Source organism: Anguilla rostrata, chromosome 3 (assembly GCF_018555375.3).
Source record: "Anguilla rostrata isolate EN2019 chromosome 3, ASM1855537v3, whole genome shotgun sequence".
NCBI classification, from domain to species: Eukaryota; Metazoa; Chordata; class Actinopteri; order Anguilliformes; family Anguillidae; genus Anguilla; species Anguilla rostrata.
The window spans coordinates 15,282,190-15,307,971 of record NC_057935.1 but is presented as its reverse complement, the minus strand read 5'-3'; the positions used below and the strand labels follow the sequence as shown (position 1 = coordinate 15,307,971).

Here is a 25,782-nt window from a genome sequence, read left to right as displayed (position 1 = left end):
TTATACTGGTATACATCATACATTTATTAGTGAACAACCCTCTCAAATCAGCCACAACAATTAAAAAAAATATGATTGCACTACTCGGTAAAGCAGAACTAGCAACTTTCATTTAAAAAAAGTACAAATCTTAAAAATTTCAATCAGTATACAGATGTATATATAATACACTATAACTAGTTATATGTTAAATGCTACAAACAATATGATTCCAATGGAATGAAAAAATTATAGCATTAAGAACCATTTCCTATATATAATATATATTAGCTTTTTTTCTTTTTTTTTTTCTTCCAAATACAAACATGGCAAAAATGAGGTAACTGTAAATGTGCAAGTACCAAAGCAAAAAATCTTCCTAACACAGAACACGTGCCCCTGGTCCGGTTGGCGGGCGGGTAGTCTGGAGTTCAGGCGAGGACCCCTAGAGGCCAGGGCGAGTATTACAACAGTAAACAATCCACTATCCCACCGCAGCAAAAAATCATTGGTAAACAATCAGTGGCATCTACGGAGCAATCAACAAATCACAAAATCCTAAAGAATTTTAGCTGCTTATTGGAATACAAGTTTGCACCACACAAGCTGTGAGATTACTTATTTATTAATTGAACCACAGAAGGACTACAAGATTCTATTTGATTTTTCCCAACTCTAAACGAAACTTCCACCAGCCCAAATGTGGCACTTGAAGTGAGCGGAGACTTAAGGGTTTGGTGAGGAATCCTTTGGAACGCCAAACGACGGCATCATCTAAACGGCCAGCCTTTTCCAAACTGCTAAAAATTTTGGCAATGCTGTTAAAAGCCTTAAGATACAAAGGCTGGGTCAAACACTGATTCTAAGCAGACTGGTGGCAGTATGACGACAGACGTAACATTTTCGTAACATGTCCTGGACACTACAAATCCAACTAATTTAAGGCAGACTTTTACGAGTAGGTGATTTTAGACTACCTGTGTGAGATCAATGGAAAAAAAAAACAATAGTTGGTTTTGTTTCTCAGACAGTAAGCTCGATTTTCGTGGTTTTGAATGCCACTGTAACAAGAGAATCTCTTCCTTGATACCCTCTCTCCCTTGGACACAATCACATGACTGTAGATGACCATTTTCTTGGGGGGCATTAGCACTGCATGCTGTTAGATTACATGGCAAACTATTGCATTCCGCTAAGTGAAGAGTAGCAACATAGCTAAAATGTAACATCTAGCACCTTTTCACTATATGGCTTTCAAATATCTAGTTCCCAGGCTTGTCATCTTCAGTCACTGAAGTGATAAGAGGTTCCAATGTGGTCTCAGCCCCTAACGCACAGGCCAAATTACAAAAGCAGGTTATTTCACAGTTCCAAAAGACTTGAATTATGACACTACTACAGCAATAAAATCTTGTAGTCATTCAGGAATATTACAAATGTGTGCAGTACAGTGCGTGGCAGTCATCAGCTGAGCAAAAAATCCCCCCGACCCCACCCTCAAATTCCCCCCCCCAACCCCCCACCCCCCCCTCCCACACCCAAAGCCAACTAGAGCTAAAAACCAGCTGGGACCTGGTCAGAAACGCATGCATATTGTGCACAGTTAAATAACATCCCGCCCCATTTTCTAGATATCTTTCACTCAAAATACACACGTTTTTTCGTATTTTTTTAAAATCTTTTAAAATCATGCAAACACCTTTAGGATCAGTTTGGAAGTGGTTTAGGTAGGATAGTGTGTGCAAAGGCACACGTTTAAAATAGAAACACGACCAGTGTGTATGTGTGTAAATATAGATATAGATATAGATATATATATATTTATATGTATATCATTCAAATACAAGAACACAGAAACCGAACTTTAACAGTTTGATTAACATACGTTCTGATGTTAGGTCGCAGTGACACGTTGCCTCTTTTTCTTTCTCTATTTATAACTTCTTTATTGTACTTTTTTTGCTTGCATGCCTGTCTTTAAAAGATGCCATATCCACTACACTTGGCAAAAATTAGGAGTACATGTTCAATTGGTTATATTAGAAACTACATACGGCCTGAGGAAAACCACCACCATGAACAAAAAAAAAAAAAAATACCTGTCTCCATCGCGGCATCAACCCCATCTGAAATCAACTGTTTTCCTTTATTCTATATATATATTTTTTTAAATCAGCTGAACGGCCCTGAGTGAAATCTATTTTTAACTCACAATATATATGCCAGTGAACAGATATGTATATTTAGGTTTGTTACCTAAACTGTGGGCTAAACTTGTTAAAATGGCTTATATTCGAGCGGACACACTTGTGGCACCAGACACATCTCTATAAAACATGGCGAGGTTCCTTAACCCTGGGCAGGACAGCCACCATCTTAAGACTGCGGAGAAGAGCTTTTTTTTAAGGGGCGGTACTACGGAGTCCCCCCTGATTACAGAGCACTTGGAAAGACCCCAGAACAGCATTTCATATTCCCCTCAGCCTCCGGACTGAGCAGCGGAGGTCCGAGCCAGCTGATCTGAGAACAGAAGAGTCCAGTGCATCGCTCAGCTCTTTTGTCACTCAAAATCCCTCCCTCATCCACCCACCCCCTCCCCCTCCCCCCACTGTACAACTGCCACCAATTACACACACAAGGTTCAATATGCAATGCAATTCAAGCCGTTTAAAACATTCTTCTGTCTTCAAAAACAAGACGATAATTTAAGCCGTTCACACGATAGCTATGCTGAAAAATGCTGTATCTTTTTACACCACCTAACACAAGGATCGAGACCTGACCAAGTTTTGCCTAGGGATCACACGTACATATATACCATGTTAGTACTGTCACTTCATCCTTCTTGTCCTCTATCGTTAAAGATTAAAACCCATGACAATTTTAAAAACCTTACACTCTTAAAACAAGTGGAAATGACAGAGGTTTTTTTTTTTTTTCTTCTTTAAGATTGGTGATGTTTGTGCTTTGTCAAGGTCTTGAGAAGGCAGAGCTGAAAGCATATTGAATATTTGGCTCACGAACCAGGACAAACCTGGCCATCCCCGAACGGAGGGAAGTGTTCGGTTTGAAAACCGGCACTCGCTGCACGTATTGCTCTCTGCAAAAGCGGTCCGACGGCGCCCCTCCTCCCCCGCCGCTCCCCCCCGACGCACAAGTGCAGACGGCGGCCGGTCGTCGGCCGTCCCTCAGACCCGGTTCCTCCTGGTTTTATCTAGTATTCCTCGTTTGTGTGTGTTTTCTTCTGCTTTTTGTTGCTGTTGTTTTTTTTTTTTTGTTTTTTTGTTTTTTCTCTGTTAATGGTTAAACGGTGGTGATTCTTGATTTAAATATTGCTAATCTAAATCAACAGTCCATGCAAACCCCCTCACCCCCCCGGGAATTCCCCTTGGATCCTGCGGGCCGTGCTCAGCCAAAAGCTCGGCTTCGGGGAGCCGGGGGGAGGGGGGGGGGGGCGGAGCCGGAGGGCGTGGCGCTTGGGCGTGGCGCTTGCAGGACGTGATCTTCTGTGCCCGCGTTGTCCGTCTGTCCAACCGTAGCGGGACGAACGCCTGCTGCAAGAGCAACGACAGAAACTCCACTGCGACGCTCCTTCTTCCAAACAGCTTTCAGCTACTTTTTTTTTTTTTTTTGCCGAGGGAAAGCTAGTGGAGGGTACTGAACCGAGGTCTGTCCATCAGCTCCAATCCATTTTTTTTTTAACCACAGGCCTTAAAGAGATACTGCAACTTTAACCACAGCAAGTCAGACGTTCACAATAGCATTCGCAGGTTTTTAAAAAAATTATAAAGAAAAAAGTGGGAAAGTAATATTAAAATCATCAATACATTATTGCGTAACATACATTATTAACAACAAGTCACTTTTGCCCATCACCTATACGAACATGCATCTCTGATGGTCAAGCCTTTTCTCCAAGCCAGCGGAATGCTTCAGGTTCCTATTAACCTTTTTATTATTATTTTTTTAAATTCATCTTTGTGTTGGTCTGCCAATCTCACAGCCCCACACTCCTGTAACCCTATCACTGGTGAAGTACTTGGAATGATTCTAATATCAACTAGAAAATAATCAAAGAAGAAAAAAAGCCTAATTTTGTTTCCCTTAAAGTTAAAACACAACAACAGATATTACAGGTTAAATCTTTGGAGTATCGGTAACACAAGGGCGAAAAACTGAGAGAAGTACACACTACACAACTCCAGAGCTCTGTGGCTATGTGGCTATACTAGGCAGTAGCTTTCATCAAACTCACACAACGCACAGCAGAGGTGGAAAGAGGGCCCCAAACACGATCCGAGATTGAGTATTGTTCGAGATGGGGAGGGGGGCGGGAGTTTTTTTTTGTGTGTGTTTTGCGGGGGGGGAGGGAACTCGGGACAGGTGGGCGGAGTCCCGTGATCCCAAATGGAGCATGCTCCAACTAACGCGCTTGCTTTCCCATTGGACAAACTGGAGTCTGGACTCACTCGACGTCCCTGTGGACCTCCGATGCGTCCGCCCGACAGATTGGACAGGTACGATTGGTCTGCAATGCAGGGAGAGGGACGTTAGCGATGCCAAATGTCAAAATTTCAACCTGTCACACCCAAGAACCAAAGCCATTTATTGGTTCCCAGGCAGCCACACCAGAGAACTTCTTTCATGCTACAATACTTTCATTTAGTAGATATTCTTATCCCAAGGGACTTATAAAGCAAGAGAACTACAGTTATATTAGCAACAGCGATTTTAACAACACTCTTAGACCAGAGACAGCCTACCATCAATATACCTGTACCTACCTCTGCATTATTTATCATTTACATCGCTTTTTAAAAGGTAAATGTTAATTATCACTGGTATGCAGAGCTGCATAGGAACACAAGCAAATTATGATTCATCAATATATTTATACCAATATTTTTATCCTACTCAGGGTGAAAGGCTTCACTTCCTCCCCAGAGTCAAGCAAACTCTGTGTTGTTTATTTGAGATGTGAACCTGCTGCAAAAAACCCAGAGAGCAATGCTGCAGCATCTTTTTATTACAGCTATTATATATAAAAAACCAGCTTGCTCAGAGCAACAGATTGGCTGGAAACAACAAAAGGGTGCACTCACAGAAAAAGTGCGTCACTCACTATTTGGGTGACTGTGCTCTCTGGCAGAGATTTTCAAAAAGCATAGCAATCTAAACTTTTGACTTTTGCAGATAGAAATTGAACTATTTCAACAACTTGCTCAGGGAAGCACACGTCATGACTTCAATGCCACAGCCAAGAGAGGCCAGTAAATCTAATGGAACCAGAACAACATCAAAGCAGCAACTATGAATGAAAATTCTGAGTAGTGATGGCCATTGTGATGTCACAATAGCACACTTCCTGAGAATTCCAAAGAGGGCTTAGGGTAAAGGTTAGCTTCCCCAGGCACGAAGGGGCTACATAGACTTAATTGATACAAAATTACAAACTATTCCATTATTCCATCTGGGTCACATAAGACAGGCTCAAAATGTCTTACATAACTTCCTACTGAGGAATCCTAAATATCATCCTATAATTTATCACCATCTACTAACTCATCAAATTCATGTTCACGTTTTCAATTATATGTTCAACAATTACTTGTTACTGATATTAAAACATTTAACATCCAATAATTTGTGATGCTCACCATTCTGTCAGGTTGACTGGGACTATGGGAATAGCTACTTTGCTATATCGCTAAACTGTTATAATAGCTAACTGACAGCAAGCTCTAAATAGGAACAATAGCAAGTTGCTCTGTCTGCTGAACACTCACTATATAACAGTACAAAGTAAGCACAGTAAATGCATCGCCCTTTATAAAAGTTAAGGGTAAATCGTACTGTTATTCCTAGATAAGCGCAAATAAATAAACAGAGCCATAAAAAGATACAAATGTCATTAAAAATACACATATACTCCTTTTCCCCCCAAGCAGTTTCTCCCACTGTCTCCATGTTTTTGGAATTTGCAGGAAACTGGGAATTTAATTAAGTCTCACCTTCAACCATTTGTCGACACATTTAGCATGGAACTCGTGGTTACAGGGTAATACTCGAAGTAGCTGCCGCGACTCAAAATCACTAAAGCACACAACACACCTGGAAGAAATCAGACCAGAGAGCATGAGGAAAAACAGCACCTACATTCTGAGCTTCAGCCAAGATCACATATAAATAACCACTGCAGCACTGCTTGTTTTAATGGATAAACTATCGGAATCAATTGATTTGCATAGTGAAAGAATGAAGGGATAAATGCATGGGTGTATTGAAATGAACTTCTTACAGAGTTTGTTCAGATTGGTGGTTCTCGGGGTTGAATCTATAGGACGGAAGCTGCTCTATGTCGGCTTTGGTGAGTCCGCGAGGCTTGGCTTCCCCTAGCCTCTCAGCCAGGTTCAGTAGCGCCTGTAACAGAGCCATGCCAGGCAGTCAGTCACAGCTGTGTCTGGGAGACACGGTGGAACACGTGCACTACGTGTCCACTGAACACACAGTGGGCAGCACACGTGTATACACATTTGCACACACACACACGCAAACACGCTCGCACACCTCATAGTTCTCCATCTCCACGTCATCCACGTCAAGGTCCAGGCTGATGGCTGGCCCCACTGCAGTCGGAGGCACAGGAAGCATCGAGCTGCGCAGACGAACAAACAAAGTCAGTCAGTTTTCCGTTACCAGCGCGCAGATGGGACGGCTAGTGCACTCGTGCGGCCTTCTTGTGGATTTGTGCCACAGAGAAAAAGACTGCACCTGGATTTTCTGTCTGTGTGTACCACAACATTATGCATCGTAAGCAGCATTCTGCTATCCCAGTGTTTGACTGGAAATCAGTTGGATTTTGTCCAGCCTTGTCACGACTGAGCCATTTTGCACATAAACTAAATTAGCCGTATTTCTTTGAATAACTGATTAGTAATGCCTTGGGCATTATGACACTACCCACCCTTCCACAGTGCTTCCTCTCACATGCAGTATTTATGGTGTAGGTTTGACGTTTGTTTGGGAAGTTGCCTTGCCAGATTGAAGAATGCATTCATTTATGCCATCACATTTCCTTGCATTACCAATAAATTGGCTGGCTGGCTAGCTAGATTTATTTCAATCAGGTTCTCAAGATCTTTGCTTGGCTTAATGCCCATGGGCTGCTTGAATATTCATGAAAGCACACATTAAGACTGCCTACAATCTGACTACAACCTGCAGACGCCATTCTCCATCAGACATTTTGTTAGTTCTTCGACCATCTTAATCTGTGCGGTGTCACTCACAGGAAGTAGGGCAGGAAGCTTGGGTAGTAGGGTGGAGGAGGGGGCGGCGGGGGCAAGGGCTGCTGGAGACGGTATCTCTGTCCGCTAACTCGTCGTGGCAACACGTGGGGGTATGGCTGCAGAGAGAGAGTGAGAGAGAATGATCATCATCTGAGGATTATATTATATATAGGATTATATTATATACCAATGGCTTTTAAATCAAGAGTGAGCAAACACAAACGATGGATGGATGACATCACTCTTACTGGATAAATATGCTAATGTACACATTCCAATTCACTCTAATCAAAAGTATGTCTGAACCAGCAATCCGTCCAAGCAAGTGACAGGCCGCCAATGCTTTCTTGTAAGCACCATGTATGCAGCGCGCTGTACAAATAAAGTTATTAGCCTGAGCCTGAGAAGGGCCGCGTCCTCTCCTACCACTCACCACTCCGAAGGGCAGGTCCTGGTGCAGGGGGTCTTGAGGGAGGTACTGGAGGGGCACAGACGGGGGCATTGCTGGTGGGTGATGGGTGGGGCTGTAGGAGAACCCCCCGACAGGGTGCTGCTCCCCTCTCATCTCCACTTCATTGTCCACTCTCTGTAGAGGCTGCAGAAGACAGGGTGTGGGGGTGGTCAGAGATCACCAATCAGCACACAGATGGAATTAGCACTCCAAACAAGATCTTTAACCTTGCTTAAAGACTAATAACTATTAATTTAAATCATATTCATAAAATCATGTTTGCAATTATACTACACTACCGGGACTGAAATTATACTAAATGCACAGCAGTTCAAATTTTATCGGATGCAGGTTGGTCAGACTGATAAACTTAACTGAATTAGGAGAGTCCACTCCATCGCTGGAACAGTTTTATTTAAAATACGGTTTAATTCTTTCATTCTATTTTATTTTTTTAAGTACAAAAATATACACACAACTTAATATATAACATTAAGTATATCTGAATGTGTTTCTTTTTGAGCATGTCTATAAGCTATGCAAATCTGCTCTGCCCAACTTTCCTGCTCTCTGATTGGCTCAGCTGTTCCCTGAAGGGCCTTTGGGGGCTGCTGCACACTATGTCCCTCTCTGCATGGCACCCTTGGTGGATTTTCTGAGCAAACCTGAAGGCGTGTAGTCTGGGGATCCACTGTAGACGCTTCGAGAGGCGTACTTACCATGCGGGGGGGCTGGGGCTGCAGTGGGACGAACTGGCTCAGCGGAGCAAGGTGGGGGGGCTGGTGGGGGGGTACGGGGGGAGGGGGGTGCAGTATAAAATGCTCGCTGGAGATCAGAGGCGGAAAGGCTTGGTAAGACACTGGCATGTGCTGCATCGTACAGGCTTGGATCAACTGGGGAGGCAAAGCAGACACACAAAAAAAAAACAAGAAAAACTGCATGTCAATCACAAGGAAACGTTACGCTAGTTAGTCTCTCATCCCCTCAAAGCACTCGGCAGTCCTTTGGACTCAGAGCCCGCTAACGGTTTAAGAGGGAAATCTGCCCGTTCATTCCGACAGGCAGGAGCTTTATTCCACATCAGTGACAGCGTCTTAAAAAGAAGCGGTCTCATTTACATGCTCAGATTTTAAGAGACTGCACACACAGTGCGGAATCAGATGCAGTGGGACAATTTTGTAGACGCTAGCCGAAAGCAAAGACCGCTGGGTCATGTGACTGTGACAGTCAGCACAGGGCCCACCCAGTCTCTTTTGACGTTTTCAGAAGGGACAGTGTGGGTGTAGCTTTTGTTCTAACCCAGCGGTAAAACATTCGATTCGACTACGCAACGAATGACACACTTCCACGAAGACCTTGCTAAGTTGAATTCGGTGTTTTAGTGCTGGGCTGGTACCAAAGGCCACACACACACACACACACACACACACACACACACACAGGTCCATATGAGATAAGACTGTGGACCCCAACAAGCAGGACTGGGGACCCCTATGACCAGAAACAAAAGAGTGAACCACATCATCAGAACCATCACAAACCGAGCGCAAGATAAACACAGGACAACGTGCGACACAATGGTGAACGGAACTGTGTGGGGTGGAGATGATCAACAATCACAGCGGTCAACTAAAGGCTCACTTGATTGGTCATTTCAAAGTGCAGCCACGGAGAAATCCTGAAATAATACAATGATGATGTCACAGAGTGTGGGTGCTGCACAGTGGGTGTTTATGGTCATGTGATTCAGGGTGAGCGAATGAAAACCCTAGAATCTCTAAGTGGGTGGGTGGGGGGGGGTGGTGGTAATGCTCTACATGCACTGAAATTGGCGTAACGACAAAAAGCTTCCGGGCAACCGAAAGTTCCTGGTCCCTCACATTCGTGTCCACTGCGGTCATCAATCCAGGTCGGCCACATTTCATGTAACAAACATTGCACGTCAAGTGCGTTTTAATTTGTGCCTTATGAAAAAAAACTCACAGAATAAAAGTTAAAAGTTTAGTCAAGTAAATAAGCAGTTAGCAGATAGTGACGAACGTGCTAGTTTCAGTTATTGCTTTTCAGCTATCAGATAACCCAACATCAAATGAACCAAATGTATTCCAGGGTTTGGTATCATTAGCTACCAATGGTTCCGTGGTTCTGTGGTAAGGAACCAATGAACAAGGAGCTGTAAATGTACTTTCAGCATCATGGCCGTGCTTTTGCTATCCTAACAGTGTTTGATATCACGGCTATGTGTGATATGTAGCTGAATTTGCGGTATTCAGGAATCATAGCTGTGCTTTTGTTTGGTATGATACATTTTCTAGGGTCTCACAGCTGCGTTTGGTTGCCCGGTAGTTTCTGATTGTTATGCCGGCTCTTCCTTTTCAAACTCACGGGAGGAGGTAGGCAGCAGAGCAGAGTGTGCTGTCCGCTCAATATTACCGAGCATGCTGGGAGCTGCTGAGCGTTGCACCCTGGGATAGGCTGGCCGGCATGGAGGGGGAACCCATGGGTCGTCACTGTGGTAACCGTGTAAGATATGGGCACTGGTCCCTGGTGCATCTGGCAGACAGACACAGGGAAAAAAAGGTGTGTACACATGAAGGGCAGCCAAGCCAGTGTTTGCTTTATCCAGTACGCACTGCATATACACACTTTAGAGCACAGAAAATGGGACATTAGAGGCCTTTATGTTCATCAGCACCCTAATGTGCAATGGAGATAATTCATTAACATTAAAAAGCTTATGAAAAGCCCAGATAACGCAGCCCACGTTGCATTGCTGCAGTTTCCCAGATTAGCAGCCAGGGAACAACTACGGTTAAAAGCAAATCTAATGAAGCAGGTTGCTAAGAACAAAACTCGAACTTGGGGACACAGTCATGTGGGTGGGGCCATGGTGGACAGCACAGGAAATTGCAGCAGCACATTTATGAGTGAGGTAGTGTCACTTTACATGTTTCTACACCACAGGCGTCAAACTCCAGTCTGGAAGGCCAAAGTGTACGCTAATTCTCAGAGTATTCTTGGCACCAGTGATTCATTCACGTCATTGATTGGCTAAAGAATCCACACACCTTGTTTTTAAGGCCTTAATTGGCAGCCGATTAAAAGGAAACCATAAACAGCTGCGGACACGACTACAGGAATTTAATTGGACACCCCCGCTCTACACTTTGACTGAAAACATGAAAGTATTAAAAAAAGGCCCCACAATGACCTCTTTTACTCATTTTGTTTTGGTAAACACTATTATGGGAGGATCTTTCCAGTTGGGGCAAATTCAAATAATAATGAATCCCACAATGGCAGATGAGTTTTACTATAGTTCTTTATGTGGGGGGTGTCAGAACATCACTGAGATTATGGGAAGGGAACACTGAAGTTTTTTTTGGGGGGGGGGGGGTGGAGGTTGGTTACCTGCTCGTGGAGGTCCACCATGATGGGGCTCTGCTGGGGGGGGTGTGCAGCAGGGTGGAGCATTCGTGGCGGGACGCTGGTGTGGCTGTACGCTCGGGACTCATCTAAGGAAAGGTGCTGCTGATGCTGGGGGAAGAGGGGGTGCTGGAAGCTCTCATCCTGGGGCAGGGAGCTGTGCAGTATGGGCCTGTCTCTCCTCCCCCACTGTCTTCTCCCGGGAGGACTAAGCAGAGAACACACAGATAGCCACACAAACGAACAAACACGCACGCACGCACACAGCTGGGTATTACACAGGAGAAGCAGGTAAATCCAAGTCACATGTATTATGACCAAGACACATTACGGGCTATGTCAAAGCAGTTTATCTGATAAAACTAGCCTTTACTAATCAAGGTGAACAGTTTCAGAAACTACTGTCCTGTCAGTAATGGAGTTTATCCTAAAAAAAGAACCTATGAGTACATGTAACCATTTTAAAACCATCAGAGTAAGAGAGAAAAGCACTCAGCAATGGGCAGATGGGACATATCAACTGGTCGCCAACTGACCCATAAACTCATATAACAGAGTTCTCTCCTGGTCATAGAGAATGTTTGAGGACAGCACAAGGAAAGTTTCTGCTCAGAGATACTGAGAAACACATGGACAGAAGCATCCTAGCAACCGGCTAGAGAACACTGCCACAACCCAAACCATATAGTAATTTTTACGGTTATTATTAAACCAAGTTCACTTCAACTTTTATGATTACATAATTGTTTGCATTATTCTTTTTTTGCTCAAATCTTTTTACGTGTCTATTAACAACACAGCTGACTCAGCCAGTGCAATGTTTGTTTTCTTATTTTTGCTCGTTTCTTACAGCATTACTGAACTTTGGCCGCAAAAAATGCTTTTGTACAGGAATGACAGGAGTGCAATTAAAATTGAAATGGGTGGAATTCTGTACAATAAGAAAATTCACTGCTCAAATCCCTTTACTATTTTTACCTCAACATTACATGGAAACACTGAGGGCTCTTAGTTGTTTTTTTTGTTGTTGTTTTTAATTTAAACCATTACCATGAACGTCAGTGGTGACTGTGGACATTTTAACCCCCTTCACTATGAAGCAATCAGATCTTGAAAAGCCCTAAATAAATGCACTCCTTTATTATTATTATAATTATTATTGTCATTATTACTGTGGACAACCACAATCGGAAACAAATGCAAGCAACATGACTCGTAGACGAGGTCTCCTCTGAACGTTTGAGGGCTGTGGCTTCGGGTTCTTTTTCGTTAGCTGTCGCGATCCTGGTCAAAGTCGCGGTCGGGTTCGCTCACCTTCTCCTGAGATGCACTGGGGTATTGCAGGGTTCCCCTGGGAACCTCCTCTGGTTTAAGGGGGCTGTTGGTGGCCGCCTATTCACTGCGATTTCCCATGGTCGCATTGGTGATGTCGTGAGGACGAGCCACGCTCAGGAGCGGGAGAACGTGAGCACAGGAGGCACTTGTGTCTCAAAATCTGGGATTGTCTTCACCCTGCAGAGAGGGGGGTACGGGCTTACTCTACGGGCACTCCCACTCGTGACGGGCAAAAATACACAAACATTCATCTTATTTGAAAATACTGAAAACTTAAGAATTTATCTGCAAATTAGTCAAAAGTGTGGAGAAGATAAAAAATCTGGCAACCCTTATTATATATGAAAGGTACACATGAAAATACATATTTCAAATTTATACATTTCAAATACTGCCCATGCCTGCTCATACACTGTTTTGACCCCTCGTAGGACATCTGAGGTTACTAAACGGACAATTTTACAACCAGCTCCAATACATCCTGAAAAACCAGCCATATGACAGATGGCAGTACCTGTAGACATGTGACACTAAACTCCATAGCTGGCTAGTAAAAATCAAACCACACATACACAGTTATACAGCAACACCAATGCAGGCCAGCATGATAGGCCTCAAACATGTTTTCTACCGAGTCAGATGCATAAAAATGCAAAACAATTCTGTGCCAAATATTACAATAATATACTGAATGGACAAAGTCTGATTACTAAGCTTGCATGCTGCTAAATCGATATAATCCTGGATTTATGGCTTCATTTGTGAGGACAGCAGGCCACTATGGTAAAGCTGCACCTGATCAGAAGAGGATGGAGCTAGCCAGCACTTATATGGGTTTCCAGGGCTCCCAATTTTACCCATTAGCAAATCTCATTCCTTGGCAGTCCTGTCAAATTCCCATTTTTATATAATTGAGAGTTCTGCCAGTGTACCATTTCCTCTAACAATTGTGAAAACAATGATGCTGTCCTGTTTCTCAAGAGAAAGAGTGATGTAAGCTGGCTCAGAATAAAATTTGCCTACATTTCCCAAAGTGTGATGTATCCTGGGCTTATGAACACTCCATGGACACGGGATAATCGTGATAACACTGCTCTGCTTTATTATTATTTTTAAAAAGACATGCATTACAAAACCTGCTTCAGGTCAAACATATCTAAACGTCTTGTAAGAATTCTTAGAAGGATTACAATTAAAAGACGTACAAAATGCACTGATAATAATATTAGAACACAGAAGATGTGGCAAGTCAATCTCTGGATGAATAAGACTCCCCGAAAAAAACATTGTTATTTAGAAAAAAACAGATTAGCAGTGGGGCCAGTTGGTTCCCTCTTCGCACTCGCCTCTGATTGGCTCACAGCAGTTACATGGGGGGGCCGAGGCCTCTAATGTGTCTTGCGCGAAAAAAGCAACGCCCACTCTGTGGCTCCAGTTCAGTTGAGCAATGAAAAGGCGGTAATTGGTTTGAAATAACGTAATTGATGACGTCACCGACACCTTCTCAAACACATACCAAGGTGTATCTGCACTCGATTTTTTGACATCTACAAGAATTTTTACGTTAGCATTATCATAAGATGGCTAACTTAATGGTTTCTCCCAACCCGTATAATGTAACGTTGGTTAGCCAAGCAAATTTAACATTACCAACACAGTTGGCGTCCAGTAACTTGGGCAGCATCTGCGTCTAGTTGCGTTACCCCGTATATTATACCTAGTACGACTGTGTGACGGTTAAGACTGCATAGCGTTCGCTAAATATGTTGTTTAGCTACTCATCTATCCTTGCACCCATGCACCACCGATTTTTTTTTCCAGCGAGCGAGTACTGGCTAGCTAGCAAGCTTGCACAGGGCTACTCGCTCATTGAAAGTCAAGTTACCAAAAACGTTTCGGGGGGAAAAATGCATAAAACGCACATATTAATTACAGCAATGCATGCCGTTTTACATTTTCCCAAACGCTCACCAGACTGAAGACAAGCGCTGCAGAATCCTGCGCGAATGAGTGAAAAAGCGGGTACTGCGACTTTAACAGACAGAGAAGGCTGGCCAGGCCATGTGCTCTCAGACAGAAACAAAGCAATAACAAAAGAACCTTACCGCACAAAGAGATCAACGTTCAAAATGTAGTTCGTCATGGGAGTCCGTTTATTTCAAATTATATACCCGTACTTAATCCGTTCGACCTGCTCGATACATAGGCATTTTAAAACCATGCAATGTTTCGACTCACGATAGAAACGAACATTTGAGATGGCATCCCGTCATGACATTTGCAGTTACAACAAAGGCATAACGTTAAATGCTACGCTAGCTGGCTAACTACACGTGTAATGCAGTTCAGTCGAAATACATTAATCGAGCAATTGAGCCAGTTTGAGGTAATTATTGGGTAACTTAACCTGTGGGATAATGCGCCTTTCCAACAATGTCAGGCCATCAACAGAAATGCACAGAATTCCGCTTGATTTTTCAACAAAACAAAGCTACTTCTCTTGCTAAGTAGCTGAATTGGTAGCTCACTGTATACAAATTATACGTAATTTAGATAATATTACTTACCCTCGCTGTGATTTGGGCAGGGTAATTAACGTGAGACATGTACAAAATATTCCGTTTCCTTTGTCGGCCAATGTGTTTCTCTGCAAGGAAATAAAAATCAAGCTAGCCAACTACATAGCTAGCTAACCAACGCAGGGTTTCCCCAAGTGTACTTGTTACGGTTGCGACACCATAAGTAGGTATACACAAAACGTGCACGCTCGTTGCTCCCTAAAAAAAAATTAAAAAACAGGCACCGATCTTCCAGTTTCTTGTGTTTAAGATTAGCTGGCCAGCTAGCCAAAACAGCAGTCGATATTGTCTCTTGTTAGCTAGCTGATCGCAACTACCCGAAGCTAATGTTAGCTATCTGCTACTTCTACGAGATGCAACAAAAGTCCGATATTGTCATCATAAAAATTAGTCAATTTGGCCCATAAAAATAATGGGTTTCATGTTTATACACCCGTTATTTAAATTGTTTGTAACCGCTTTTTTTGGAATTATTAGTCGCACTCCAGCACCAATTTAATTCTGTCTGTTCGGGTGCGCGTGCAGTCGTTCCCCGCAGAACAGTCAAGGAAATAAAAGTATTGCTGCGCGCGTTCACGTAGAACCACGCACTCGTGCTCGATGTAGGTGCCTCCTCCTCATTCTGCCGTACAAGTCCAGTTCCAATGGCAATTCGCAGGTACGTTGTTTAAAAATAACAAAAAAAAACAAGCGGTTTTGTTACTTTGAGAAATTCTGATCGCAGCAGATCTGGTTTGGACATAATTACATCTGCTGCAGTTAATGCAATCTTGCGGTATGATGGTCAGGGGTCATTTGACGAGTGCAGCCGTCTTTTAGGTTGGTAGGCTTATGGACCTACATCGTCTTCAGACTCCTGTCATGTAAAAACACAACGCTTCCATACTGTCCACGATATTTTCTTACAGTTCTTCAGATTTTTTGGTTTTGTTCACGTAAATTGGACCATTCTCTTATAGAGTAGGAGGCACGCTCCTTGTTTATACATACACACACACATTCCATTTTCTTTTCAGATTATTATTTTTCAAGTGCTTGTCAAGAACCACTGCAGTTCCATTTAAACTTGACATTTGGTCACAGAACTAATTTTGTTTCCCTAAGAACAAATATTAAGATGGACTGTCCGAAATTAGAAAAAAATATACATTATATGTAAGCTATATGTTCCTGTAAGGTGAAGAGTTCCCTTAAAAAAAAGAAATATTAAGCTATGCTTCCAGGAGGCTCTTCTTTCTATTAATACATCTATTAATGTTATTAATATTAATGTTATTTCTTTTTTTTGTGAGTGATTTGACTCAAGTTGCTTGTTTTTATTATTATTATTACTCCTATTTTTGGCTTGTGTCCCGTAGCAATTTCTCTCCTCCCCATTCAGAGACATCAAAATGTGGTCATCTGCATTTTGTTCCAATCCTCTTCTCTTCCGATTTCATAGCTCATTTGGTTTTCAGGATCTCTGAGGTAGTTCCACTGTGATTCCAAGGCATCATGTTTTCAATCAAATCATTCTTTGTCTTCTCATATAAGTGATCCATTTCGCATCCTTTTAAAAAAAATTTCCTTATTGCAATTTGGAATGCCAGATTATGCTCACACTGCGACACTCATCAGAACCTCCCTTGCCGATTCCTCAGAAGCAGATGATGTCAGCCGCTCCTTCTTATCACACTGCGCTTTGTAGGTCATGCTTGCACAGACGTGAGACCAAGGAAGACGCTTCATGTGCAGATCAACAGATGAAATTGCAGGAGTCCAATCGACCAGTGAGGGCTGCTGGTGTGCAGTGAGATGCTGCCATCGGCGCCTACTGGAAACCCTCCATCCCTGGGTGACACTAGGGCCAACTGGGTGTTGCCCTGCAGGGCTTCTGGCCACAGCTGGAATTTGCACGCTTCGTATACAGTACCAGGGCCCATATAAGCATCAGAACACTGCTTTAACAATGTGAGCTCCTCAATAGCCCCCATTTTTCAAATCTTCGGTACATACACATTGCATACAAGGTCAGGTTGTTCTCTGAGTTATGGCAACGTGTGTTGGTTCTCACGGTCAGTGCTGCATACTTTTTTTTCCCCAGTATGAAGTATATTATTGCTACCAGCTGGGCTGCAGTGGTCCATCTTGATCTGTTTTGCAGAATCTTTAATAGGGATCATGAAAAAGGCATCCTCTCAGATGCATGAAAAAGGCATCCTTCAAAAAAAATGGAAATAAAACCATGTGGTATTAGGAAAGGTAAGGTACAAGCTTAGAGCAAAGCCGGACATCAAACAAACATTTGATACAACATAATGTGGGGCCTCCAAATGCTTACTATTCCGAGCAAATTGCATAACCAAGAGGATGTTTACGAGCCAATCACAGCAAGGCCAGTTTCCCTCCATAAGGAATGACAATTAACCACTTCTCATTTGTCATTCAAGATAGGATCAAGGATGTCTGTTTTCCAACCTTTTTTCAACAAGTGTAGGGAAAGAAAACAACAAAACGAAGGAACAGCAGCAACCAGAGCCTGTTTGAGGGCATCAGCGAGCACTCCTGATTACTTCATAAATCGAGCTGCAGAAAACCATTTCTCAATGTGTAAGACTGCTAAGAGAGGGAGACAGCAAAAGGATCATTCAAATGCAGAACTGGTTAAATAAGATTTTTTTTCTGATGTCTACAGCACATAAATAATCTTCATTGTCACAGGTAGGGAAAATCAATGCTCATCATGGTGGGGAAAAAGAGACACAGAATGTATGGTCCTATTTTAAATTTGATCTAGATGAGCAGTAACGATTACAGAGGTTTATGCTGAGATTGAATGGCTCAAAAGATGCCATCGTTCAAATTGCTTTATGTCAGGTCAAAGTAGACACAGTGTGACACAGCCGCTAAAATCACTGCATGAATGACAAAAAACCCTACCAACACAGTATCTCCTCTTATTTAAATTTTTTGCTTTGTTGTCCTTAAAAGACAGGCCTTTGAGAGAGCACAGGAAGGATAGAGTGGCTTCCCAGAGAATATCAAATGAAATGGAGGAGGCGGGGCAATGGGGGGGGGGGGGGGCAGGGCATAGTCAGCGGGGCTGATGTCATATCCCGCCTTCCTACTCTTCCCCCCTGAAAGATGAAATTTGCAGGACGCGAAGCCTGCGTTTAGCCTCGTCCTTCCGGGGGTCCCCGTTCCGGGCGCTCCTCGATCTGAACCCGAGACCCCCCCCCGCCCTCCATCTATCTTTGGCCCCGCACAATGGAGCCATTGTCTGGGGGAACAATCGCTCTGAGGGGACGGCGTTAGTCACGTCGTCTGCAGTCAGAGTCCCTCAAGCGCTCGCAGAAAGGGGCTCGCTGCTCGCCAGCATGGCCAAGCCTTCCCAAAGCGTTTCACAGAGTTATGTGACGCGTTTGGTATTGTTATATTAAAAAGAATGCAAACTAGAAAAAGAAGAAAAGAGCTGAAACCCATCATGTAAAAAAAAAAAAACTACCAGGTAAATTTATGATCACCAACGAGCTCGCGCTCTCTCATGAGGCTCCAGCATCTCATTTGCATTCGGATTATTCGAGTGCTTTTCAGCACGCAGGCAGACTGTCTGTTCATTTGCTCTCCTTTTTCCTTTGTTACTTTAAGCCCCTAGCCTTGATTGATTAATGAAATTCTGGGCAATCCATCTCCCAATGCATACAGAAGGGTCATACGGGTAGTTCTCCCAACTGGATTTTTGCAAACCTATTTTTATTATGACCCCCTAATCAAAATAACAACATTGCAGTCCATGTCCTTAAAATAAAGACACAGAAATCTATTTGACTCTAACTTGCATATTAATACCTAAAACAACAAAATATCTCTATTATTAAGGTGATTTTGATCTTGTTTATTCCTGGCCTGCTTTACTTCTAGCAGTAGTTTCTAATAAACTGATACATTTGGTTATAAAAAAAAAATCAGAAAAAGTGCTTGGGAAAGCTATGGAATAGCCTACTTGTTCTTTCAGGTAGCATTAACTCCTACCATCAAAGAACAGCTAAAAATGCCAGATCTGTACTCCTACTCTAGGATTGCTTTGTGAATACAGGCCCTGATTTTTCTTCAGTCCTGCAGATTCCACCCTGTTTAAAGGCACCATTTTCACTACTTCTGACCAAGGGACCCACCTGTGAGGTCACTTTGGTGACATCACAGCCCATACAGTGGCACAACTGCCACGTCTGCGCAGAAGTGCCAGAGGGAACATGAAGAGTTCTGTTCCATATGCTGATACATTTCAGAAAGAGGCCTGTCTGAGAAAAAACAAAGAGCAGCTCACGCATCTCTATTGAAATATCTGCAGCATTTTCACAGGACAAGAGCAGGTTTGTTATTTTCAGGGATGTCCATTATCACACAGGGAGCTGGGTAACTGCAATGAGTAACTCAACAACACTCATAATACTGTAAGGGGGCCAATCTGCTACAGGTTTCCTACACCATTCTTCTCCATTCCCCAATAAGAGATTATATGATTGCCTTGCTGACTAGCAAGGCGCTTATGAATTTGGCTACATTAGCAGCGGCAATGCGACTTCCTAACAAGATGGGAATGACAGTTTGCCATCAGTACAATCATCTCCAAAGCTGTCCAATAGATGGATTTTGATCAGGATTGTGTGGACTGAATTTTAATGTGTTCATTTTCCACGCCATTTTCCCGTGAGAAGCATGATATAAAGGGACACTAAATACACAGTATTTCAGCCCATGGCCAAAAGCCACCAAGGAAAATGATCCCGAGCCACATGAAATAGTCATGTCCTTAACAATATGCATCTCACTTTACATACAGTACCACATAAGTGCTCTGTTACTCCAGATTTACCTCCAGCACTACAAACATCTACTGTTACAATGACAGCGTTTGAGCTTACTGAAGTTTCATTACCTATGAGCAAAATCCTGATGTTTATGTGCTTCAGTCCCATGAAAATCAATATTAGCATTTAGCTAGGAAAGCACCAACTGTCTTGAGGCTGAACTGACATATTGGGAATGAGGTGATAAAACTGATGAATGGCATTTTAAAATAGAAACATAAATTAAGCCTTAAGTTAGTAGAGACTACAGGCAGGATGCTAGGGCATACACACACAGGCATACATGCAAGCGCTAAAAAGCCCATGCATGCACACGTGAACACACACAAGTCCTTACATACACACACACACACACACCATCACACTGCATCACGTGCAATACATTTCAAACCACCCTATCAGGGGCATAAAATACAGCAAATAGTCCTACGCACTTGTCAAAAAGTCACATCACAAATAATCAAGCGCAAGCGTGTTGTCAGCAAGAGCATCAGCCTTTGCTTCCACGGGGAAAACCCAGGTGTGTTCATGCTTGACATCACCCTGATTTACTTCAGTCGCGTGAGTTCCATGCCCCTCCTCACAGTGCAGGTGCAACTTTGAGGAATTCTGGGCTCCACTCATCCAGTGAGAGCAACTCAAGAACCATTCACACTGAAGCCTATCAATAGTAAATCCGTATACAATGCAGTCCGTATTTGGACAGTGACACATTTTTTGCTGTTTTGGCTCTGTACTCCGGCACTTAAATGGTGGGATTATGTATAAAAAGCACTGCAATTCCCACGCTGTTCACAGTTTGGATGTAATTACCCTGAAATTAAAGTTGACAGTCCGCACCGTTTCATTTCAAATCCAATGTGTTGGGGAACAGACCCAAAACAAAAACGATGTCCAAATACTTACGGACTACAAGGCAGGTCTGGAGCAATTTATGTGTCATAATCTCCTATATAAAAGCATTTAAAAACCATGGTGGATTGGAACCTCAACACCCACCCTAAATTTGACCCAGGGGGTACTGGGGGCCTTCTTGAGGAAATTCCCAGTAATTACTAGGTATCTAAACATCTTCCTGCCATTTTCCAGAGGGAGGGTTAAAAACTGAAAATCCAGGTCAGTTTCTGAATCCACAGTCTGCTTCCCCTGGCGTCTAATACGACACACCAAAAACAATGACCCAAAATGTGTGATCAGGAACTAAACGAACAAAGCAAGGTGTACACAGATTAAACATAATTACAGATGCAACTACGCAAACAGTGAGGACAAGCCCCATCCTCTCTAACTCTTGCTGCCTCCAAATGTTGGAGGGATGTGACCTGACAAGCAGCAGTGTGGCTGAAACACTGTTCTTCTGGCCACGTGCCATTTTGGAGCAATGCTAGCGTGCAGGTACTGTTTCTCCAAAAGAACAAGCAACTGAAATTTGCCCACAAGCACTGACAACGGCGGCATGTGTGCAATAACAAACAGAAGAGTAGCAGTTCACCAGTGACTGCGGAGCTGATCTGAAAGGGAAATGAGCAAACGCGTTTGAAGATGGCGTACGTGCGGTACCTCGAAGACAGTCATCAAAACCCTCTGATCCAAGTACTCCTCTACACACTCCTCCGCACAGGCAGGATGCAGGCCTGACTGTCTGCAATTGGAAGGGTACGACCTGATATAGGGAGTGTGTGAAAAGTATGTGCAATCTGTGTCCACTGTAGGGGGTGGCTTTGAAGTTACAGAGTGGTGCGTGTTTTCAAGGGCTACCTGGGAACACAGATTTACATTTTCTTTGTTGTCAAGCTTCACCTCGCTAGTCTCCCCACAATTTTACTTGTTACTACAAAAGATCAGGACATAGAACCGGCGCCTGTTTAAATGTTTCGAAAAAGACTGCCACAGGGACCCGATATAGAGAAACTATATCGCCGCCATGATTGACAAGACAGGGCAGCAGTGTGCCATTACGTAACACAGAGGTTGCAGGTTCAATTTCCCAGAGAGGGCACTGGTGTTGTACCCTTAAGCCAGGGTTTTTAATACAGATTGCTTCAGAAAGTACCCTGTATCATATACCCTGTATATGATTGCATATAAAACAATGTAAACGTACATTTAGATATAATCCACTAGCCAAGATATAGCCTGTGAACAGCCCCCAGGTGGCTCCATCAGTACAGATGGGGTCAATTTGGGGCTTCTACATTAGATAACAATAACAACACAGCTCTGCAGCGGTAGGACCCCAGAAAGTCACAATTGACCACTCCAAATAGAAAAAAGTGGAAACATGAATAATATTAACAATTTGCAACAATATTTGCTTACCAATTTTTTTTTTTTTTTTTTTTACATATTATTAACAGAATAAAACCTGACACAATACCATGTTCAAAGGAAGCCTATTTATTGTTTATCCCTCATGCAGTATACAATAGCAAATAACATCTTTAAAACGATCAGTCGTGATGGACCTAATTCAGCCCTCTACTCAAAGTCCAGCTCCATTCATTTGTTTGAATTCCAAATAAGCATTATTTAAATGTGCATGTCTGCTGCCACTGCATTAAATATCATTACATATTACAAAATCATTTGCACTGCTACCACTACGTTGAGTCCGTTGTCATATTCAGAGCGCTGTTATTTAAAGGCCTGTGATAAACAAGAACAGACATTGTTCAGGGGCTGCATTTACTACAGTACATGGCCTCATGTGCCTCTTCATCATCTACCGGTTAAATTAAGGTACTGCAGTTACTCTGAGGGAGCAGCCCATCCCCCAGCATGCGAGGGACACCACCCATTTCAAAAGCCGCTGAAGTTACAAAGCAGGCAGCCGTTAGCAAAATAGGAAGCTGGTAATACACTTGACTTAGCCACACCCACTTCCTCTTGTGCACATTTGTGTCTGCATGATGTGAGCTTCACCAGTAGTACCTGTTTCTGAGCCATTTAAACACCCCTGGTCACAGTCAAAGCCCCCTGTGGAAGGACCCCAGCCATCACATATCCACAGCAACAGCAGACCCGCTAAACCACAATGAATAATTCCCTGTATTTAAAGGTTACACATCGAAAAGTGGTTAGCCTGACGTGAACCAGGAGCCTGTGTTGATGCTTTTAAATACTGCAAGTAAAAAAGTATTTCTACATAAATGAGAATTCAAGGGCACCTTGACTACTGACTCAGCCATGTAATCCCAACAACAAACCAAATATAAGTAGACCTACATCTAGGGTTTAACAGATTAAAATCCACACCCTTACTATAATACTACTTACTTACATACATACATAAATAAATACATACATAGATACATATATAAATACATAAATATATACATAGATACATACATATTTACAAAGTCACAATTTTCTTGTCTGGGAATAAATGTGGTTACCTCAGATCTCCTCCATTTTGCCTAGGCTATTGACATTGAAGCTTCACAATAATAACAAGGCGATCATTAAAATGTTGCTTTAAATTCAAGTTGAGAAGTAATGTTATCCACAGAAAGCATCCTGGACAGTGGCGCTAAGTGCAGATGTAATTTAGGTTACAGGAACCAAAGTGAAGTCTTAACAAGAATATTTATCAAGCATTCTCTAACCTACATGTTGGTCTAAGGGAGCACAGACCTTTTCTTACATTTACTTCATACCACTGCTGACATAGCCATGAAACCAATGCCGTTTAGCCCTGTATGGCTGATCTGTTTTTTTTTAAATTTTATTATCAACAAACAAAGAGAAGGATTGTGGCTTCTTTAAAGCTGCATACAACAAAATAAAACAGAAAAAGCAACCCAAAAAAAAAAACCAGTACCTATTTTCACAATTTTAATGGAAAATGCATCCTGTAAAATGCACGCCATCTTCTGTGTTCCTACCAATGTAAGGACAGCATGTATTGTCAGCCACCCTAAGTGGCTAATAATAATAATAATAATAACATACGCCTATCCATATTAGTTATCGTCAGCTGCAGTCTAATGGGAATTTGCAATTAACACTCTGACGACAGAATGTAAGTTACAATTTGCACTGACAATCATGGCAGGTTCCCAAATGGCCATGCAAAAATAGACACAGCTATAGGCCTGGATAGCTTACATGGAGCATATTTAGCTATCATTACACGGGATGCACACATCTACATCACTATTTCACCATTCCCGTCACAATAAGAAGAACGAAGCTCATTGGGTTGGAGATCACCGAATAAAAGTATGTTCCTCGATGATGTGAAAGTTGACTGGCTGGATAGACCCTTTTACTCTGCGAGTGGGCTAGCAACGGCGACCCATTGCATCTGCCCACCTGTGTAAAGATATAGCCGCCTAACCAATAAATAAATAAATTAATTAATAAACGAGTTCACGTGCTAACGTGTCATATTTAATCACATGCCTCGACTGTGGCAACGCATCCGAAGAACGGGCAACGTGGGATGATACAGGCTGGTTAGCCAGCTAGTCGGCAAAGTCACAGGACTCATATACACACATTTAAGAATTAACTAACTAGTTAATACACAACAGTTTTCTTTCTTGTTACTTCTTATCAGTGTGTGCACGAGCCCGCACGTCTGTCAGACAGCTAGCTAGGTAACGTAGATTATGTATGCCTGGGTACAGAACACATTACCCGAAATCGTTGTTTGCGGTTGGGTATAGGTTGGATGTTCATGATACCTGACACTTTAGTCCAGTTAACTAACCTTAGATAATAAGCGAAACACTGAATTTGCTTACTATAAAACACAGGCTTAACATAACTACCCGACTTACCTAGGATTTTTTTCTAGCTATTTGCCGTGGATACAGGTTACAGCTAGTAGTTTCATTTTTAGTTAGCGAAGTTAAATTAGTGAAAAGCTACGCAGCATATATACCTGCATCAGTAATTAAGGCACGGAAATAAACGATTAACGTTAGTTTATAAAGCAGTTGTGGTAACAGTGACAAGCCATGTTCTATTCGTGTTCCTGCAGCTTTCTAGCAGGTAGCCATTCTGTATTTTAACAAGCAATACGACTTGCTGGTTTGAACTAATTGCAAAGCTTACTAGCTCGCTCGCTAACGTGTTTTGCTATCTTGGCAGTTCAAGTTACGACTGCATGGATCATTTCGCCCTGTTTCCTTGCAATTTGTTCAATGTATAGCTAAAACTAGCTGGCTAAATACTAGCTGCACCTGAGCATCGCAGGCCTCTCCGTTTGCTTTAATGCAGGGAAAACGCTGCAATGTTGCAGACCGGAATATTGCCATTGTTGAGGTGACAAAACCTTTAAGAGAATCTGTTCCCCTCTCTATTTAGTTTTTGGAGAACACAAAGGACCCTTATACATCCACAGAGGGACGGTGTCCAGTACCTTTATAGCTACAAGCTGATCCAAATGTAAACATTGCAAGATAGCTAGCTACAAAACAAGGAGGGGCTCAAGGCTATGGGTAAAAAGACAAACAGGACCGAAATGCAAGCCACAGAAACCCTGATGGCAAGCTACCTTGTGCAACCGCGCGCATACAACCCCAGAAGACAACATGCACAGGCGGAAGCGATGAATAAATATAACCCAAAATCGGTTACCTGATTGTTAATTTGCAAGCATTTTATTCATTCATCTCTCCCAGCGTAATCCTCCACATCTCGTTCACATTTTCAGTGCATCGGTATTATCTTGAGCCGTTCCTGAAAATGGAACATTCCGTGGATTTGACCACTACTGGGCGAAAGGTGCACACGTTACTATCAGCTTCTCCCAGCGCTTGGAATCTGTACGCCATTAAGGTCCCACGCTTAAAACACGTCTTAATTTTCATAGGATTGAGTGTCTAGCCATCGAAGAAGGCTGGGTGTGTGACCTGGGACTGTAC

General features: G+C 42.7%; 1 protein-coding gene across 5 annotated transcripts; it reads right to left on the bottom strand.

Annotated features, from left to right (window-relative positions):
- rnf44 (ring finger protein 44) lies at window positions 1–25,782 on the bottom strand. 5 transcript variants are annotated; one of them, XM_064326437.1, is made up of 11 exons: window positions 25,496–25,782; window positions 12,460–12,657; window positions 11,131–11,353; window positions 10,105–10,272; window positions 8,439–8,612; window positions 7,702–7,863; window positions 7,269–7,384; window positions 6,547–6,634; window positions 6,278–6,399; window positions 5,991–6,090; window positions 1–4,507 (listed from the first exon to the last, which is right to left on the bottom strand). In XM_064326437.1, exons 2-11 carry the CDS (start codon window positions 12,564–12,566, stop codon window positions 4,445–4,447), a joined length of 1,323 nt encoding a protein of 440 aa, XP_064182507.1. In that variant the 5' UTR covers window positions 12,567–12,657; window positions 25,496–25,782; the 3' UTR covers window positions 1–4,444. The 5 variants fall into 5 exon arrangements, with proteins under 5 accessions (XP_064182507.1, XP_064182512.1, XP_064182508.1 ...); XM_064326442.1 differs by having other exon boundaries at window positions 10,153–10,272; window positions 25,496–25,778; XM_064326438.1 differs by lacking the exon at window positions 25,496–25,782 and adding an exon at window positions 15,048–15,655.

Bases quoted from the DNA above. Each gene is read 5' to 3' on its own strand.
- rnf44 (XM_064326437.1), bottom strand. From the start codon at position 12,566: ATGCGACCATGGGAAATCGCAGTGAATAGGCGGCCACCAACAGCCCCC. The intron at 6,091-6,277 runs GTAAGAAGTTCA...GATTTCTTCCAG, and splicing joins CACCAATCTGAACAAACTCT to GTGTGTTGTGTGCTTTAGTG. The intron at 4,508-5,990 runs GTGAGACTTAAT...CCTGCATTGCAG, and splicing joins GTGTCGACAAATGGTTGAAG to ACCAATCGTACCTGTCCAAT.